Below are 17,175 nucleotides of genomic sequence, written 5' to 3' on the forward strand. Positions count from 1 at the left end.
CGTCTAGCTAAGGCCTCTCGATCCAGTAGGAGATTTGGAGTCGTTTCTTAGCAGCGCGCGACACGTCTTTGACGAGCCTTTATTTCGACGATCTCATTTGAGAGTTCCAGGCTGCTCCATGGCTCTGGTTCTCTTCGTAGTCTCTGGTTTGCCGTTATCGCTAAAGTGCGCTAGGCGAAGAAAAAATACTCCCTGGCTCCCTGGAACAGAGCCAGCCCAACTGCGAAGTCCCTGGAACAGAACCAGCTCAACTGTGTTCGACAGGCTTTTGAATTCTCTGATCTCGTTTTGCTCAAAGGGAGTTCGGCGTAAACGACTTGGTATCCACCTATATGTAGACTAGGATTCCCTTCATTTGTGTCTACGGCCATACCACGTTGAAAGCACCGGCTCTCGTCCGATCACCGAAGTTAAGCAACGTAGGGCCCGGATAGTACTTGGATGGGAGACCGCCTGGGAACACCGGGTGCTGTAGACCTTTTTCAAGGTCTTTTTCTTCTTTCCGAAATTGGGCGTCGTCCGTTTTTCTTTGACACTGGCGGCAAATTTAGTGGGGCGGTCGTGTCGATGTGGAAGTGCTGCTCTTTTAGATCTGTTGATATCTAAAAGATGCAATTGTTTGGCAGCAACCACACTAGGACGAAATTGTGCTAAATGAAAACGTGTAAAGAGGTTTTGCAGTTGGGAAGAGGAGCTTTGACTTTGGCGGTCATGGACGGGAAATTTGACTAGCTCAGCCTAATTAATTGAACATGACATGCCCATCTTATCACTGTTGGAGAGTAAGATGAGGGTAAGATGTCTTCATCGAAATTACAAAATCACGTGATTCAGAAAATAAAATATGCCGTTAGTAATGTTCCCCATAATACCGCAAAAAAATAAAACGCACATAAAATGAAGTTGGTTTAGAAAATCGAACGCGTTGGTTGTGAGACTCTAGTAGCAAATGCATTATAAAGTGTAAACGCACTACTTAAACTAATGATAGGTGCAAAGTGTAAAAGGAGACGTGTAAAAGTGTGAGAGGGGCTGATGCGAGGAAAGGGTGGTACTAAAAATACCTGAGTGGGCCCTCTGTACCTGAATAGCCTAAAAGCATGAAGGGTTATTCTTTGATCGTGCGTCCGAGTTCCTTAATTTTTACCTGGAAAGACTTCAGCAACTTGAGTGGTGTACCCTTCTTCCATCATCGCTTTGATCAGATGTCTTCGGATGGCGCAGTTGCCGTGACGATCACTCCACTCATCTAGCATTGTCAACGCGCGATCGCGGTTGTCTCCCTTGCTACTTTCTATTTCGTTTAAAATGTCATTCTGAAAGCCTAACGCTCTTCCTATGTGACGCCACACAGCTTGAATTAGTTTTGCAGCTTTCATCCTTTCCCCGTCAGTGACAGGTGCGTCGAGATGCAACTCTAAGTAAAAAAATCTTTTACATATTGTATGTGTCAACGCAACTTGATCGTAGCCTATATAGACAATCGGCGACTTACGTGATGCGGACGAAGTGTGCAAACTGTCGGCTAAAAGCCGGCTAAGTCGTCCTGCAAGTGAAATAGAACGTGAAAAAGAAGACAGTGCAACGGTTTATACATGTAGATCTCTCTTACCTGTCGCGATGGCAGAGGGGGCATTAGCTTCAAGGAAAGCCAAATCTTTCCTGGCGGCTTTTTCCTGCAACGGACATAATTACGAGGTACATGTTCATCACAGGCGATTTTTGCATTTACCTCTTCCAAAGAAAACTCCAGGGAGCCACAATCGTGAAGAATAACAAGCAAGTACAACATGCTCAACTCCCGAGCAGAGTCTACAAAACTCTTTATCGTAGCGTCCAGATTATTACTCCAAAGACTCAGCAATTGCTCAGCAGATTTGCACTGATATCTATCAACGGCCGAAAAGCCAGGCAAACGCCTAGCCAATGCTGATCTCCCTTCGGAATCCTTATCAAGACATTCACAAAGAGCGTGACGAGCTTCGTAAGGTACGAAAGCAAAATGATCGTCGGGAAGGGCTAGGAGGTCTTCCAAAGAGTCTTTCACTTCATTGTCGCCGACTGTCGCGCTTGAGTATTGGGAAATCCTGGTGATCATTTCAATAGTCTGTGATTTGTGAGCGCAAGGGAAGTCTTTGTGCTTCTTCATCTCGGCGCAGCTTATGTAGAAAAGACTAAACCGAAAACTTTTCTCTTCAAGAACTCTCGTTCCTATTGCCATTAGATCAGACAGGTGTTTCTTGCACTGCCCTTGGGAATGCGGAGGACCACGTACAATGAAATCAATCGCTTTTTCGACATCCCTAACTACAACCATTCCTTCAACCAAATAACGGTTGATTGTCTGTTCAATTGCAAGGCCACCATGCCAAACAATTATTTGCAATGTATGAAAACACGGAGCGTTCCGTGCGTTGAGCTGAATTAACGGCATAGTTTCTGGAGGTAATATATCGGCCTTTTCTTCGCTCATCAAGCGACGTCCGACGTAAACTGTCATTAAACTATTTTTACGCCATACGTGAGGCGGAAAGCCCTCTTGAATTAGAGCAGGAATAAAGTAGCGACTGGCTTGTTCGTCAACCGGATAGCATAATTCTAATGAACAGAGAAGTTGGATCATGATGCGAGAAAGTTTCGTGTCCCTTTTTTCAAAAAATTTTTGAATCGATTCTCTACTAGTTGTTCCAGTATCAAAACGAGTTCGTGAAATGCTGGAAGATATAGAAAACAGCGAATTGATACCTCTTCGACAGACCCACGGAAGATCTATAACGACGGCGTCGTCAATAACGAGAATCTGAAGATGCACTTATCTCAATGAATAATCAACCCCTTTATAATTACCTCTCCTGTCGCTTGCAAAAATGAGACAAGAAGATCTTGATCCCTCTCTGAAAGTCCAGCACAGACACTCTCCACGGCAAGCTTTTTAAACAGTTTAGCATCAATACACCGAATAGGAGGGAAATCGCTCAGCTGCAAAAAAATACAATAATCCGCTGGCTTTTATGAATAGTGATTAGCTTGCCTCGTTACTATTAGGAACAATTCTTTTCAAGGCACGAAAAACGTTTTGACGTAAATTTTGAGTAAGGCGATACCTGGACGAGGCCGCCAAAACGAGATTGCCAAATTTGCGAAAAATTGTCGGTGATGCGCTGGCAGATTTTGGATTCCGCAGAATAGGAAGAAACGTCTGCTGAACTGTTTCGAATATAGCTGGGACGCTCTTTGCAGCCTACATGGAATGATAGCATAAACCAAGAGAAGAAGACATCTGTTGTGATTACATTGAAGAGGTGATGGTGTGCTAGACGAAGACCGCTCAAATCCAAATCATCGATTGAGCCAGAGGAAAAGGCAAGAGTAATAACAAACCACTGATTAAATTCGGCACGAAGATATGTAACAAGACGTTTCTGCAATTCTCTCGAAAAATAGCTACCATATACTACAATGCACGCTTTCTCAGGAAGACGAACGCAGCGTTTAACGAATGACAACAAATAGTGACTTAGCCTTCTATGCTCCTCTTCACTTTGAGTTAGATCAACAACTAGAAGGAAGATTGTCGAAGATGAGGAAAAAAGTTGCTTGTGCATTTTGTGAAAGAACGGCTGCCCAGCGAAATCGACAACGACGATCTTATCTGCGTAGGAGGTCTCCACAGCGGTGATTTCAACACCGATCTTCTGAGACGCATAATTAGCATGCAGAGATTGTACCAGAGTAGTTCTTCGAGCTTCAGCCTTGCCAATAACACAAATCATAACTTGGTTCGACTTTACTGTGCCTTGTGCGTAACGCTCTCGATACTGGTATTGAGCCTTGCATACGTAAAAAGACACGCAGTATCGTCATTGAAAGAAACCCGCGCCAGCAAAGTATACTTACCCAAAAGCAAAGCAAAACCTCTTTGAGTTCTGTCGGACAAGGCAGTTCGTGTGAAAAACGCCCATTCTAAAGAAACTATGAGTAGGTAGCAAAAAAGGCTCTATAGTCCTACTTCGTCACGAAGAGCGGCAAGACCAGGTGATTGAGAGAGGATCATCTTGACGATATTGAGAGCATCACTCGAGATTTCTCTCACCAAAGTATGTTGCCGTATAATGGTTTCTACAACTGGCTGGTAGCACTGTATATGTATGTCAACGTAAGCTCTCTCTATACATCTCTCTCTAACTCTCTCGCTTCTTACATAGGAATCGAGCCTTATTGAAGAATTCATGAGCAGTGTGCCAATAGAATAATGACTGTGAGAGCAAGCGCAAAGTAACGCGCTCTTCCCCAACTGAAAAAGGTAATAGAAGTACGAAACGCAGACCAGCACTTGAAATCAGAAAAACCTGGTTACGAGAATTCGGGTTGCAACCATTTTCTAAAAGCAATTCCACCAAGTTCGACTGTCCTGAAGAACACGCTACAGGAAGCAAAGGATCGCAACCAATCTTGAAGAGAAGACAAAATACTGCAATTAAGAAACCTCTGAAACAGTTCATCAAAAACCTTGACTGAAAGGTTGACGTCTCCTCCGGCATTGATCAGTAATTTAGCAAGTTCAAAATGACCGCCACTACACGCTGACGCCAAAGGAGAGCGCCTAATCTAAAGTTTGCAATGCATTTATTCAAAAATAAGCTAACAGAAAATTTACTTTGTTGGCTTGATTGACGTTGGCTCTCGAAGCAATCAGTAATCTTGCAATTTCTATGTTACCTTTCTCACAGGCTGCTAACAATGGAAATCTTCCGAACTACAGTTATAACATAGAAACAAAAGTAATCTTGGAGAGGACGGAGAAACCTTATCTTCCTTATTAATATTCGCTCCGGAACTGATAAGCATTCTACCAATTTCAAAATGGTTACTGTAACACGCTTGCTCAAGCGCAAAGCGTCCATTCTAAATAGAAAGTTTAACCAGTGACATAAAGCAACATTGCGTGAAGTACCTCGTCTGCCTCGTTTACATTGACTCCAGTGTCTATAAGTTTTTTCACAAAATCAGCCTTGCCACTACTGCAGGCGAACCCAAAGTGTCCTTTCTAAAGTTTAAAACGCATTTGTTAAGACAAACGCTAACGCAAGTTCTAAAGACAGGATCCCTCAACATACCATTTCAATCTTCCGAATCGTAGACGACAGGATGCCTTTTAGGGTTTCAATTTGCTGCTTAGTTTTCAGAGCGGTTCGAGACTAAGAAGTGGTAGACTATAAGCCGTAATAAAAGAACGCTAAGAATACCCTACATCCTTGTCGACCATTTCTTTTATACGAAAAAGTTTTCTCTAAAAATCAACGGCATACAGTACCAAAATCGTTTTGCAATATTATGCTCTTACTTCTGCGCTACTTGGTTTGCATTGCACTTTCTCGGTCTCTAAAAAGCTACGTTAGCACACTTTGATAACCTTGGAGGCCACTGCACCTTCTAAAGTACTTTTCAACTTTTTCCTACGTAGCCCAGATTCAAGACATTCTTCAGCAATATCAAGAGAATAGTATGCTGACAAGAAACGACTCCGAAACGTCTCTGCGTGACGCTTCGCCGTTTCATTGCAAAAATGCTCGATAGAAGAAAACGCCTTTGTCACCGGCATCAATAATGGTGACTGTCTAAGGAGACGAGACACTTTCACTGGCTCAAGGATGCCGAACTGGATTTCAGCATATGGGTCAATTTGAATGAAGGTTATTAGACCACGAGGATTGTGAAGATCAGAAACAAACTTAATGAAGTCTATACCACTAAGGGTAAGAAGAACGTCACAGCTGCCACGAAGCCTTTCTATCCTTTTACAGCCCAGCAGGCTAGGAAATGCTCTAAGTAGACGCTCTTTCTGAAGCAGAAAGCGCTCCTCGTTGATATTAGGTAGAAAAATTCTAAGAACACATTGAAGTGGAATTTTGATGGTGAGATCAGCTTTTCCCACTTGACGTGTCAATGGCACGCTTAACGGCAGGCCATCAATAAACCGAAACTTAACGTCAACTCGCATTATCCCCTTCTTTACGACATTGCGAATTACGCTCTCAACACCGTTGCGATAGGGCTCAAAATCTTCTTTCAAGGCCTTGTCAATATGGACAAGGATCTCTTCAAGGGAAGATAAGCCGGTGTCTATTAAAACTCCAGAATCTGGGGTAGAGTTCTCCGAAGAAGATTCGCCCATTGAACTCCAAGGAAGAACTTGATCAACATTCGACTTCTTCAGTCTAGTACTTCTGCTGGCACCTTCACGAAAAGAGGCTTTTTGATGGGTCGCAACGAGTGATGTTGATTCCCTTGAGCTATCTGAATCTTGCTCTGTAACGTGGCCGCCTGTCGAGGAGGTCAGAAGACTCAAAAGCTGATCTCCTCCACGAAATTCCTTAAGCGTGGAGCAAAAGACGTCGAATGAAGGTAGAGGAGACTGCATAAGCGTCATCAATAGATGACGAGCACTCTTGCTTTTATCAATGCCAGCGGAACCCAGGCTGTCAATCATCTCCACATACCTACTCGGAGTGAGGAGTTCCTTTGTAAGCATCGAGTCCATCAGATTTTCTGAAATGATGCATGCGAGTGCGGACACGGCTTCGGAAAACACGGGGATGAGACATGTCGACCATTTCGGATCGCTCATTTCGACTCTACAACTATATCTGGAGAGGACAGGCGATGACGAAGAGGAAGACAATTGCAGTACCAAAAACTTGAATCAGCAACTGGCTGAGAACTGCCGAAAGACACGTTGACGTTCTTCTAGAGGGTCGACGGTGAAGAGAGTTTTGCGACTCTGTGACCCGGACTACGCGGCTGACCCGGATTCACAGATTCGTTGTCTCCTGCGGCATTGTCCTCTACTCTTGTTTCATTTTAGGCAGTCGTTGAAGTGCCAATGAGTTGGATGGATTTTTTTCTGGGCGTTGGAGAGAAAAGCTTTTCTTTGGGGATTGACTGGTTCACGCTGAATCGACGACGATGCATGAACAGAACGTGATGCCTTCGCGGAAAGGATTTCCTGCTTTGTCTGTTGATCCTGAGCGGCTATGATTTCTCTCTAACGACGGCTGAAGCCATTATATTTTCCTCCATTTTTTTCTGCCATGCTTATAGGTTTAGACGGTGTACCATCATCGAGTCACATGAATATAACGTGTGTCTTAGCTAATTAAACTCCAGCGAGTCAAGTCAAATGTAAAGTCCGAAAAGGCTGAAGTTTTAGTCATATGTTCAGTCACGGTCAACAATGAAAATTCACTTTGTCTCGCCGGTGACGGCTTCATGCAGTCGAATGTGAGCTAATTGTTCAGGTCCGCTGTTGCATTACCAAAGAACCGTTGGAAAGTTCTCCATGGGCAATTCTGATTCTAGCGTCCACCGTAAGTTTGATTTGTATTGTCGATAAGATCGCCTTATCGTTTCGTACGTGTAGCTTTGACCAGGGCTGTACTCGACGGAGACCTTGCTCGCCTTCAAAAATTAATGAGCAAAACCGAAAACTGGGCGAACGTGAAAGACAGGGTAATAAAAACACTTGCGTGTGGGTGAAGTGGCAAGCAAAAGTAGATTCTTTTTATACGAATTTCCTGTGCCTTTATCGAAATTACAAAATCGTGTGATTTAGAAAATAAAATACACGTGTCGCCTGTTAGACTTTGGACACCTCTACTAGTACGTACGTTGCGTGACTTGCGGAAAAATGTGTTCTGATTTGACTTATAGCAGCATTCAAAAAAGTATAATCTACCTTCAATCGGCAGAGGCTTTATGTTACATACACGTGAGTCATGTATGTTGCAGCTGAGAAGGTATGAACGAATGAAAGTTTACTTAGAAGCAAAGGTTTTTGGAAGTTTTAGCGTGTTTCCTGTACTTGCTATTTTTCTTATGTGTACGTGCGAGGAAGTATAGATAACGTGTTCATATTATGTTATGTTTAGTTTTGGCACTTTTGGTCATCAACCTTCAGCTTGCAACTTTTCCGACGAGAAGAACTGTTCGTCAATCGCCAGTTGCTCTATGGAGTGGCTTTTGGCATCAGAATGGTGAATGCATTTGCCAAATCGAAGTGCGTAACAAAAGTAAACGACTGCAGCAACAGCTCTGACGGGCAGGAATGCTTGCTTCTATATCCTTAATTAATTTAACGCGTTTCCGTGCAACAACGACAACTGCATCTTGTGGCCACAACAGCGCCCAGTGAATTAGCTCTGTGACGGAGATAACTAACGACAGTGACGATTATTCAGACGGTAGCTACAGCCAGTTTCGGTGCGACAACGAAAAATGTAGTCCTAAAAGCCATGCCGTTGCGACGGTGATATCTCTGGCGGGTGAAACCTGTCAAAGGGTTGAGAGTCGTTTCGTAGGGTTAGGGTCGTTAGGTTGGGTTGGGGCTGTTAGGTCGGGTTGGAAGTCGTTCGGTTAATTGGCTTGGAGTCTCTATAGTTGCGATCGACATTCCACAAGCTATATAGCGTGCGTTCGAGTTGCTTTCATATAGCATCTTATATACCATCTTTCTCTGTCTCTTCGGTTCCGTCTTGCCGTACTTTCTTGTTGCGTCTCCTCGCGTTGTCACTCGCAATGAAGCATGCAGGTACAACAGTGCATGGGGCGATTCCCTTCAGTGGGGTAGTGAACAATTGTTGGAACAGCATGTCTAACTTGGAACGCCTGTATCTCCGCTTCTAGTCTGCCTATTGTAATACGGTATTAGTTCAGGCCTTACTTGTAAAAATGGTGCCAACTGCGTCGCTGTACGTTGTTCCGTTTCTTGGCATTGAAGCTCCAAACATGACTAGTTACAGTACCGTTCTTGGAATAAACGAGTCATTTGGGGAACGCTATACTTTTGTGTTTTCCTACAAAGATCTATATATCATTCATAAGCTCAGCTTGTGCCTGATTGTATTGACGTTATGAACGTCCTTATACTACAGCCACTAAATTTAGATGCACCTGTCAACGTGAGAGTATAATTTGGTAATTGACTTAAAGACAATATCTCCACACTTCTAGTAAAAGCTGCGGTAGTTTTTATTTCATGTGGAGTCTCTGGCAGTGTCCCGAATCCTGACAACTTTCACAACTTAATTAATCTTTTGTAGGTCTTAACTTGCTCGCTATCTCTCTGCTAATGGGAACGATGCGACTTGTAGCCGGAGAACGAAGTCTATCTACATGCATTCGTCGCGGCGATTTTCAATGTCTGAATGAACAGTGCATTTCTCGACGTCGCCATTGTGACGGAAACTTTGACTGCGACGATGGCTCAGACGAAAATATCGGATGCAAACGAAGGATAAAACGTTCCCGCTGCCCTTCAGACCCATACCAGTGCGCAAATGGAGAGTGCATTCCATCAATGTACAAGTGCGACGGTGACAACGACTGTGGAGATTTATCAGACGAACAAAACTGTTCTAGCTACTGCCGCCAAGATCCGTCACGGTACTGGTGCAACAAGGACAACCGTTGTATTCATGAACGTTTACGCTGCAACGGTAGAAACGACTGTAATGATTTTTCAGATGAACAGAACTGCTCTACCTTCTGCCGCCAAAATCCGTCGTCGCGGTTTCTGTGCAAGGACAACGATCTGTGCATTTATCGCGTTTATCGCTGTGACGGTAACAACGACTGTGGCGATTCATCAGATGAGCAAAACTGTTCTAGCTACTGCCGTCAAGATCCATCAGTGTTTCAGTGCAAAAATCGCGCTGACTCTTGTATTCTTAAAATGTATCTCTGTGACGGTGACATCGACTGTGACGATGCATCTGATGAGCAAAACTGTTCTAGCTACTGCCGCCAAGATCTATCACGATTTTGGTGCAACAAGTACGGCTCTTGTATTCCTGAAATATATCGCTGTGACGGTGAAAACGACTGTGGCGATTTATCAGATGAACTATGTTGTAATGGGAGCAATAGCAGTCCGATTTGGCATTGCGACGACGGAAGTTGTATTCATCAACGGTACCGTTGCGACGGTGGTTACGACTGCCGGGACTATTCCGACGAGAACAACTGCGGTAATACAATTAATTAATAATGCACATTACTGTAGTTCGCGCTCCTTGTGATCAGATTAGCACAAAGCTTCTATGGCTGAATGGGCTCGCGGAAGCATGATTTAGCAAACGTAAAGTATGGTTCTAAAGTAGTCAAAGTTAGGATGTACTGTGCTCAGACTAACACAGATAGTAATGAAACTATATTTAGTACAATCTGAAAAACTGCGAGAGTATTATATAACCCTAAACCTTATAAATTGAAAATGGAAGATAATCTGCGGATTTTTCATTTTAGGAAATGCAAATATTGTAATTATTGCCGTTCCAACAACTCTCTGTGCAATGATGGCTATGATACTTACTCCTCCAATTGTAATTTTCTGCAAAAAACGTTTCGCCTGCGAATGCACCTGGCAACGTCATACAACCGAAGATCAAATGTCTGTCGCACAAAGTGCCGTTGAAATGCAAAGTTACGCGTCAAATGAACTTCAGGATTCTGACATCGCTGCGGAAATAGGCGACTTGAGCATTTGCCCTACACGTTTAAAAGTAGTGAAAGACATTGGAGAAGGTTGACTGCATGTGAATGAATGGTTCATTTGAGAGATGTTGTTGTGTAGGTAATTTTGGAAGAGTCTACAAATGTCTGTTGGACGGAAGTACTGTTGCCGCAAAATCAGCTAAATCAGGTCCTAGATTCATAGTATGAATACACACATGCAAGTATTGAACGATGTAGGACTAAATGCGCGCGACTTCGTTTTGGAAGCCCTTAGAATGAAAAGCCTTGATCATAAAAATGTTCTGACGTTGATCGGAATTTGCTGTTCACCCAATCCTGAATATGAGCAATACTACAGACCTATGATAGTGTTTCCGTACATGGTTCTACGAGACTTGCGAACATATTTGCGCAAGCAACGATCAGTATACAGTCTCAGTTCTTCAGTGGAGAATGAAGGCGGAGACATGACTATGTCCCGTGATGTAACTTTTGTTGTTTTATACCATTTCATTAATTAAGCTATCGCTTCTAGCTTTTCAGACTCATTCAGTTTGGATATCAAATTGCAAAAGGAATGGAATATTTGACAGGGAAAAGGATACTACATCGAGATTTGGCAGCGCGAAATTGCATGTATGGATCAACGTTTTCATTAATTAATGAGTCACAGAGTGAATGGCTTTAGGGTAAACTGGGATCTTACTATCAAAATCTCCGATTTCGGATTAGCCCGAGCACTAACGGAAGACAAAGACTATTACCGGATTACACAAGGCAAAGTGGGACTTCCGATTCGATGGGTCGCTCTAGAAGGTTTCACAAAAGGAATATTTACAACAAAAAGTGACATAGTAAGTCAGTTAGAGTGCAAACTGGACCTACTGTAATAGTAAGTTCGTGTCTATTCAGTGGTCCTATGGCATTACATTGTGGGAAGTGATGACAATGGGGATGACTCCATATCCCGGTGTTGGCGTCGGTAACCTTGTTCCCCTTCTTCAAGAGGGAATGAGACTCAGCCAACCAAGGCATTGCCCTAATCGAATGTACGCTGCTAACGATCATTGATATCACACTGTTGCTTCAAACATTTTTTCTTTGTTTTCTTATTTAGATTCAAGCTAATGGCTGACTGTTGGTCGGAAAACCCGGAAAAACGACCGTCGTTTCAGCTTTTGGTCAACGACGTCAGTGAGTTCATGTTGGTAACAAAAGCAGCAGAATACACAAGTGTTTAGCAGCCTACAGTGACTTTAGAACTCTCTTACGTTCAAATTAATTTGGGATGCTCTCTGATGTTTAGTTATGGGTTTCGTTTTTTTTGGCATCTTGGTCATAGACTAGAAACCTTGTGCTGCTGAAAATTGAACAAAATAGCCTTACAGTACACATGAATGGCTTCAGACGATTGGCCTTGACGATGGTCCAGCGAATTAATTAGCCGCACTAGACACATATGCATATGATGCAGCTAGACGCCCGATTAACGAACAAAGCTGGAGTTGTAAAGGAAAGGAAAGCTCAGTAGTGATTGCGTTTCCTTGATGCACGACCCTTGGTCAAAAGGGCAAAGGGGCCCCCAAGTGGGGGCCCCGATGTCAAAGCGCCGTCGACTTACGGCTTTCTTTGACAAAAAATGCTGTCTTGCAATTGAGGAGAAGAGAAGAGAGACGTCCAAGCTTCAGCTTCGCTATAGAGAACGCGTTGAGTTCGAGAAAAGGAGCGAAATTGTGCCTGTTGTCGAAAACGATCGAAAGATCGAGAGTGATGATCTGGGGTCCATGATCTGTTTTCGAACTTCTTCTACGGATCGGAAAGAGCACTGCCCGACGAAGCATTTGCATACCTGCCAACCTTTGAACAAGCCAAAAGCGGGAGATTTTTGAGTGCCACGCCCCGAAAAAATTTCTGGTGTGACCAGTCCAAGCTTTTAAAACAATAAATTAAATATTACATCTAATGATCCGGCTAAGTTATAGAAATGAAAGCTAAAGATTGTCCCTGCGTGTGAGTCTCGACGCCCCGCAGTCTGCTCCTCTCCGGTATTGCTTGCAGTACTACTCATATCGGGGTCACGGTACGCTTTCAGTGCCGTAGGAAGATATTTTAGAGAGAGGAGGCTGCGCGCGCAAAAAATTTTCGAGACCACGCCCACATAACGCATTTTTGAGGTTGATTTTTGCTACTTTAGAGTGCTTACTAAATAACTGGATAACCGAATATTTCGCGAATGAACCAAATCTAGGAAAATCCCCAAAGCGGGAGAAAAACTGCTTTTTTTGGAAAGCGGGCGGGAGGCCAATTTTTGCCTCAAAAGCGGGAGTTCTCCCGCTAAAGCGGGAGAGTTGGCAGCTATGCATTTGGTCGAAAAAGAGCGCTGTGACGATGCCTGCAACGTACCGATGCTAGCGTGCGTTGCGTTTCATGCAGAACGCCTTCAGAGAAATCCGAGCGTCCGCGTCTTCTTTTTCGTCTCGCTGCATCGTCACATTATGGTCTAACTCGTCATGAAGCTCGCAGGCAAGGCAGGTGAACCGCTAGGGTGTGATCGCGTCAAGTTCCGGGAAGACCAAGTCTTCACGTACGCGCCAATACGTACACGCTGGGACGCAGGCACCTACACGTAACTTGTCGCACGTTCATCTTCGCGCTGGCCCAAGACCGAGGGTTCTCTTGATCCGCGAAGATTTCTCTAACTACGTCAGTCACTAAATTTAGCACCGCGAGAATGCAGATTATTCATGAGCTCAACCTGAAAGATTCATTCTCGTGGTGAAATAATAATTTTCACGACGATTTTCAATGTACCAAATGGACAGTGCATTTCTCGACGTCATTGTTGGGCGAAAAGGAAGCGGCGTCGGCGATTGCGCGTTACGACCACGGCGGCGTCGCGGGGATCGTCTCGCAGTCGTTTTTGCGTCCTCGCACGCCGTCGATCCGGTTCGAATTGGTCTTTCACGTGAAAGACAGGACGCAGTTCCGCATGCAAGCTAGCGCTTCCATCGATTGTCATATCTATGTAATGCTATGATCATTGATGAGATAGGCAACCAGGCTCGTAACGAGCGAAAAAAGGTAGTCTAGCGTACGAATAGCTTTGCTGCGACGGCGACAACGATTGTGGCGATTTATCAGATGAGCAAAACTGTTCTAGCTACTGCCGCCAAGATCTGTTACGTTTTTCGTGCAACGACGCAAAGTTTTGTATTCCACAAGATTATCGCTGTGACGGTGACAACGACTGTGGAGATTTATCACATGAACAAAACTGTTTCAGCTCATGTCGCCAAAATTTCTCAAGGTTTTGGTGCAAAAATAACAACCGTTGTATTCGCCAAACCAGGCGCTGTAACAATGAGAACGACTGTGGAGATTTTTCAGATGAATTATGCTGTGAGGGGGGAGCTACCAATCAGTTCGCGGTTTGGGCAGTGCGACGACGGAAGTTGTATTCATCGAAACTACCGCTGTGACGGCGACAACGACTGTGGCGACTCTTCAGATGAACGAAATTGTTCTAGCTACTGTCGCCAAGATTCGTCACGTTTCGGGTGCAACAAGAACGGCTCTTGTATTCCTCTAAACTTCAGCTGTAACGTTTTCAATGACTGCGGAAATTTTTCAAATGAGCTCTGCTGCAATAAGAACAGTACGAGCCAGGTTTGGCAGTGCGACGACGGAAGTTGTATTCATCAAAACTACCTCTGCGACGGCGACAACGACTGTGAAGAGTTTTCACATGAATTTTGCTGTGATGAGAGAGCTAACAGCCAGTTCGCGCTTTGGCATTGCGACAATGGAAGTTGTATTAAACAAGACTACCGCTGTGACGGTGACAACGACTATGGCGATTTTTCAGATGAACAAAACTGTCCTAGCTACTGCCGCCAAGATCCTTTACGGTTTTGGTGCAACAAAAACGACTCTTGCATTCCTAAAAACTTCGTCTGTAACGGTTTTAACGACTGTGGCGATTTTTCAGATGAACTGTGCTGTGACGGAAAAATTAGCAGCCAAGATTGGCAGTGCGACGATGGAAGAAGCTGCATTAAGCAAAACTACCGCTGCGACGGCGACAACGATTGTGGCGATTTATCAGATGAAAGAAACTGTTCTAGCTACTGCCGCCAAGAGCCGTTACGATTCTGGTGCAAAAATGACAACCGTTGTATCCATGAAAACAACCTCTGTGACGGTTACAACGACTGTAGTGATGAATCTGATGAACTGTACTGTGATGGGAAAATTAGCAGCCACGTTTGGCAGTGCGACGATGGAAGTTGTATTAAGCAAAAATACCGCTGCGACGGCGACAACGATTGTGGCGACTTATCAGATGAACAAAACTGTTCTAGCTACTGCCTCCAAGAGCCGTCACGGTTTTGGTGCAAAATTGACAACCGTTGTATTTATGAAAAGAACCGCTGTAATGGTTACAACGACTGTAGCGGTGAATCTGATGAATTATGCTGTGATGGGAAGACTGGCAGCCGGGATTGGCATTGCGACGACGGAAGTTGTATCAATAAAAACTACCACTGTGACGGTGAATACGACTGCCAAGACTCTTCAGACGAAAATAACTGCGGTAGGAAAGTACTAGTAATGGGAATCATACCGTAGCTTTGTGATGAACAAAAGGGAACCTCTCTAGTAGTTTCGTGCTCCTTACGATCAGGTAGGAAAAAACCTTTTGGAATTGGCTCAAAATGAAATTGAGCAGAGACAAAGAAAGGTTGTAAAAGAAGTTGTTGTTAGGCCGTATTCTGCTGCAACTGTATATATAAGCCCTTATCTAACAAATCCGTAATATAACCTAATAAGAAATGGAAGAATTGGTGCATGAAAATGCCCACACCTTTCTTCTGAAAATATGAAACACTCGACCAATTTCATTTTTTTAGGAATTGAGAAAATTGTTGTTCCATCGACTCTCTTTGCGTTGATGGTTTTTATACTTACACCTCTAATCGTAATTTGCTGCAGAAAACGCTTCGCCTGCAACTTCCGACGTCGTACGAAAGAAGAACAAACACCTATCACTAACGTTGAAATGCGAACCAGTACGAGCAGCGTTTGGGATTCCGAAATCGTTGCGGAAATAGGCGACTTGGGCGTTTGTCCTACACGTCTAACGGTAGAAAAGGACATTGGAGAAGGTCAATCGACTAAATGATCCGTTTGAAAGATTGTCATGTACAGTACTGTACCTCTTTGTAGGCAATTTCGGAAGAGTCTACAAGTGCCTGTTAAACGGGAATACGGTTGCCGCAAAATCAGCTAAATCAGGTCATAAATTCAATCGAATACTATCCAGGCATATGAAACGCAATTGAACGATATAGGAGTGAATGTGCGTGACTTCATATTTGAAGCCCTTAGAATGAAATGCCTTAGTCATCCAAATGTTATGACATTGATTGGCATTTGCTGGTCGCCCAATCCTGAGCAGGAGCAATACTACAGACCTATGATACTGCTTCCCTATATGGCTTTACAAGACTTGAGAACATACTTGCGAAAGCAACAATCAATTTATGTTCTCAGTTCTCCAGCTGAGGACGCCGGAGACGTGATTATGCCCCGTGACGTAACGTTTGCTGCCAATTCATATTTCATTTTGCGTATTTCTCCGATCATTTTAGCTTTTCAGACTTATTCAGTTTGGATATCAAGTTGCAAAAGGAATGGAATATTTGACCGGAAAAATGATATTACATCGAGATTTGGCAGCGCGAAATTGCATGTATTAATTAATGTTTTAATCGCACTTACAATATAATTTACGTATTTAATGGTTTTAGGGTAGACTGGGATCTCGCTATCAAAATATCCGATTTTGGGTTAGCCCGAGCATTGGAAGATGACGAGGACTATTACCGGATTACACCAGGCAAAGTTGGACTTCCGATTCGCTGGGCTGCTCTAGAAGGTCTAACAGAAGGAATATTTACTACAAAAAGTGACGTTGTGAGTCAGTTAGAGCGCAAACTCGACCTATTGAAGTAACGTTGTCTCCTTATGTGCAGTGGTCATATGGCATTACGTTGTGGGAAGTGATGACAATGGGAATGACGCCATATCCCGGTGTTGGTGTCGCTAACCTTGTTCCGCTCCTTCAAGAAGGAATGCGACTCAGCCAACCTAAGCATTGTCCTCATCAAATGTACAGTACAGTACTAACGATCATTGATATGCCGCCGTTGCATCAAATATTTGTTTGTCTAATGTAGGTTCAATATAATGGCTGACTGTTGGTTGAAAAACCCAGAAGAGCGTCCCTCGTTTCAGGTATTGGTCAACGAAATCAGTGAACTTATTTTGGCAAACAAAGCAGCAGAATACACAAGATTTTAGAAGCCTACAGTGACACTGAACTCCCTTAGCTATTATTCTAGGCCTTACAGTTCTCTCTTTAGTTACGGTGTCGTTCGCGCTGATATCATATTTATAGACTAGAAACCTTGTTCTGCTGAAACTTGAATAAAAGTATTTAGGAAAGACTTGCAGTAGCGTATATCCCACGAAACAATTCGAAGCTATTGAAGCCTACGTTTTGAAACGGCTTCATCCGTTGCCTGTCTTCTTCCCTTGACTACCTCCTCAAGTGTTTGAAGACAACTATTATGCATGCCGAGACATCGAATAAAAAATATT

The 17,175-nt window shown here is 43.6% G+C and overlaps 4 protein-coding genes, 1 long non-coding RNA gene and 1 other non-coding gene across 7 annotated transcripts; 4 read left to right on the forward strand and 2 right to left on the reverse strand.

Moving 5' to 3' along the window:
* Nucleotides 1-359: 359 nt before the first annotated feature.
* LOC136191676 (5S ribosomal RNA) lies at nt 360-478 on the forward strand. The gene has a single exon (XR_010670907.1). It is a non-coding gene; the product is annotated as a 5S ribosomal RNA (ribosomal RNA).
* Nucleotides 479-794: 316 nt separating this feature from the next.
* Nucleotides 795-2,298, reverse strand: LOC136190889 (uncharacterized). Its single transcript, XM_065979192.1, has 5 exons — nt 1,733-2,298; nt 1,613-1,676; nt 1,496-1,546; nt 1,148-1,417; nt 795-1,092 (listed from the first exon to the last, which is right to left on the reverse strand). Exons 1-5 carry the CDS (start codon nt 2,219-2,221, stop codon nt 1,055-1,057), a joined length of 912 nt encoding a protein of 303 aa, XP_065835264.1. The 5' UTR covers nt 2,222-2,298; the 3' UTR covers nt 795-1,054.
* Nucleotides 2,221-6,778, reverse strand: LOC136191356 (uncharacterized). Its single transcript, XM_065979680.1, has 17 exons — nt 5,431-6,778; nt 5,345-5,382; nt 5,252-5,290; nt 5,118-5,198; nt 4,955-5,047; nt 4,807-4,905; nt 4,658-4,756; nt 4,510-4,608; nt 4,350-4,451; nt 4,202-4,294; nt 4,010-4,138; nt 3,898-3,963; nt 3,294-3,830; nt 3,032-3,241; nt 2,848-2,979; nt 2,309-2,800; nt 2,221-2,250 (listed from the first exon to the last, which is right to left on the reverse strand). Exons 1-17 carry the CDS (start codon nt 6,626-6,628, stop codon nt 2,221-2,223), a joined length of 3,537 nt encoding a protein of 1,178 aa, XP_065835752.1. The 5' UTR covers nt 6,629-6,778.
* Nucleotides 6,779-6,821: 43 nt separating this feature from the next.
* Nucleotides 6,822-7,569, forward strand: LOC136190910 (uncharacterized). Its single transcript, XR_010670668.1, has 3 exons — nt 6,822-7,101; nt 7,153-7,367; nt 7,421-7,569. It is a non-coding gene; the product is annotated as an uncharacterized lncRNA (long non-coding RNA).
* Nucleotides 7,570-9,764: 2,195 nt separating this feature from the next.
* On the forward strand, nt 9,765-11,753 carry LOC136191357 (tyrosine-protein kinase receptor TYRO3-like). Its single transcript, XM_065979681.1, has 8 exons — nt 9,765-9,969; nt 10,303-10,581; nt 10,631-10,699; nt 10,750-10,895; nt 11,048-11,148; nt 11,201-11,366; nt 11,425-11,561; nt 11,630-11,753. The coding sequence occupies exons 1-8, from the start codon at nt 9,765-9,767 to the stop codon at nt 11,751-11,753; spliced, it is 1,227 nt and encodes a 408-aa protein (XP_065835753.1).
* A 1,258-nt stretch (nt 11,754-13,011) lies between these two features.
* LOC136190873 (tyrosine-protein kinase receptor UFO-like) lies at nt 13,012-16,912 on the forward strand. Of its 2 annotated transcripts, none has more exons than XM_065979159.1 (8): nt 13,012-15,106; nt 15,423-15,677; nt 15,739-15,807; nt 15,864-16,108; nt 16,164-16,264; nt 16,323-16,488; nt 16,548-16,684; nt 16,752-16,912. In XM_065979159.1, exons 1-8 carry the CDS (start codon nt 13,654-13,656, stop codon nt 16,873-16,875), a joined length of 2,550 nt encoding a protein of 849 aa, XP_065835231.1. In that variant the 5' UTR covers nt 13,012-13,653; the 3' UTR covers nt 16,876-16,912. The 2 variants fall into 2 exon arrangements, with proteins under 2 accessions (XP_065835231.1, XP_065835232.1); XM_065979160.1 differs by having other exon boundaries at nt 15,012-15,106; nt 15,505-15,677.
* The last annotated feature ends 263 nt before the right edge of the window (nt 16,913-17,175 follow it).

Source organism: Oscarella lobularis, chromosome 9 (assembly GCF_947507565.1).
Source record: "Oscarella lobularis chromosome 9, ooOscLobu1.1, whole genome shotgun sequence".
NCBI lineage: Eukaryota > Metazoa > Porifera > Homoscleromorpha > Homosclerophorida > Oscarellidae > Oscarella > Oscarella lobularis.

What these genes read in the sequence shown, in the direction of transcription:
- LOC136190889 (XM_065979192.1), bottom strand. Translation starts at nt 2,221, where the DNA reads ATGGCAATAGGAACGAGAGTTCTTGAAGAGAAAAGTTTTCGGTTTAGT. An exon ending in CCCCTCTGCCATCGCGACAG is followed by an intron (nt 1,547 to 1,612) that starts GTAAGAGAGATC and finishes TTTCACTTGCAG; the next exon opens with GACGACTTAGCCGGCTTTTA. An exon ending in GCACACTTCGTCCGCATCAC is followed by an intron (nt 1,418 to 1,495) that starts GTAAGTCGCCGA and finishes TTTTTTACTTAG; the next exon opens with AGTTGCATCTCGACGCACCT.
- LOC136191356 (XM_065979680.1), bottom strand. Translation starts at nt 6,628, where the DNA reads ATGAGCGATCCGAAATGGTCGACATGTCTCATCCCCGTGTTTTCCGAA. An exon ending in ATGTAAACGAGGCAGACGAG is followed by an intron (nt 4,906 to 4,954) that starts GTACTTCACGCA and finishes CTTTCTATTTAG; the next exon opens with AATGGACGCTTTGCGCTTGA. An exon ending in CAATAAGGCTCGATTCCTAT is followed by an intron (nt 4,139 to 4,201) that starts GTAAGAAGCGAG and finishes ATACATATACAG; the next exon opens with TGCTACCAGCCAGTTGTAGA.
- LOC136191357 (XM_065979681.1), top strand. Translation starts at nt 9,765, where the DNA reads ATGCATCTGATGAGCAAAACTGTTCTAGCTACTGCCGCCAAGATCTAT. An exon ending in TTACAACAAAAAGTGACATA is followed by an intron (nt 11,367 to 11,424) that starts GTAAGTCAGTTA and finishes GTGTCTATTCAG; the next exon opens with TGGTCCTATGGCATTACATT. An exon ending in AGGCATTGCCCTAATCGAAT is followed by an intron (nt 11,562 to 11,629) that starts GTACGCTGCTAA and finishes TTTCTTATTTAG; the next exon opens with ATTCAAGCTAATGGCTGACT.
- LOC136190873 (XM_065979159.1), top strand. Translation starts at nt 13,654, where the DNA reads ATGAGCAAAACTGTTCTAGCTACTGCCGCCAAGATCTGTTACGTTTTT. An exon ending in CGCAAAATCAGCTAAATCAG is followed by an intron (nt 15,808 to 15,863) that starts GTCATAAATTCA and finishes TGAACGATATAG; the next exon opens with GAGTGAATGTGCGTGACTTC. An exon ending in TTGGCAGCGCGAAATTGCAT is followed by an intron (nt 16,265 to 16,322) that starts GTATTAATTAAT and finishes TAATGGTTTTAG; the next exon opens with GGTAGACTGGGATCTCGCTA.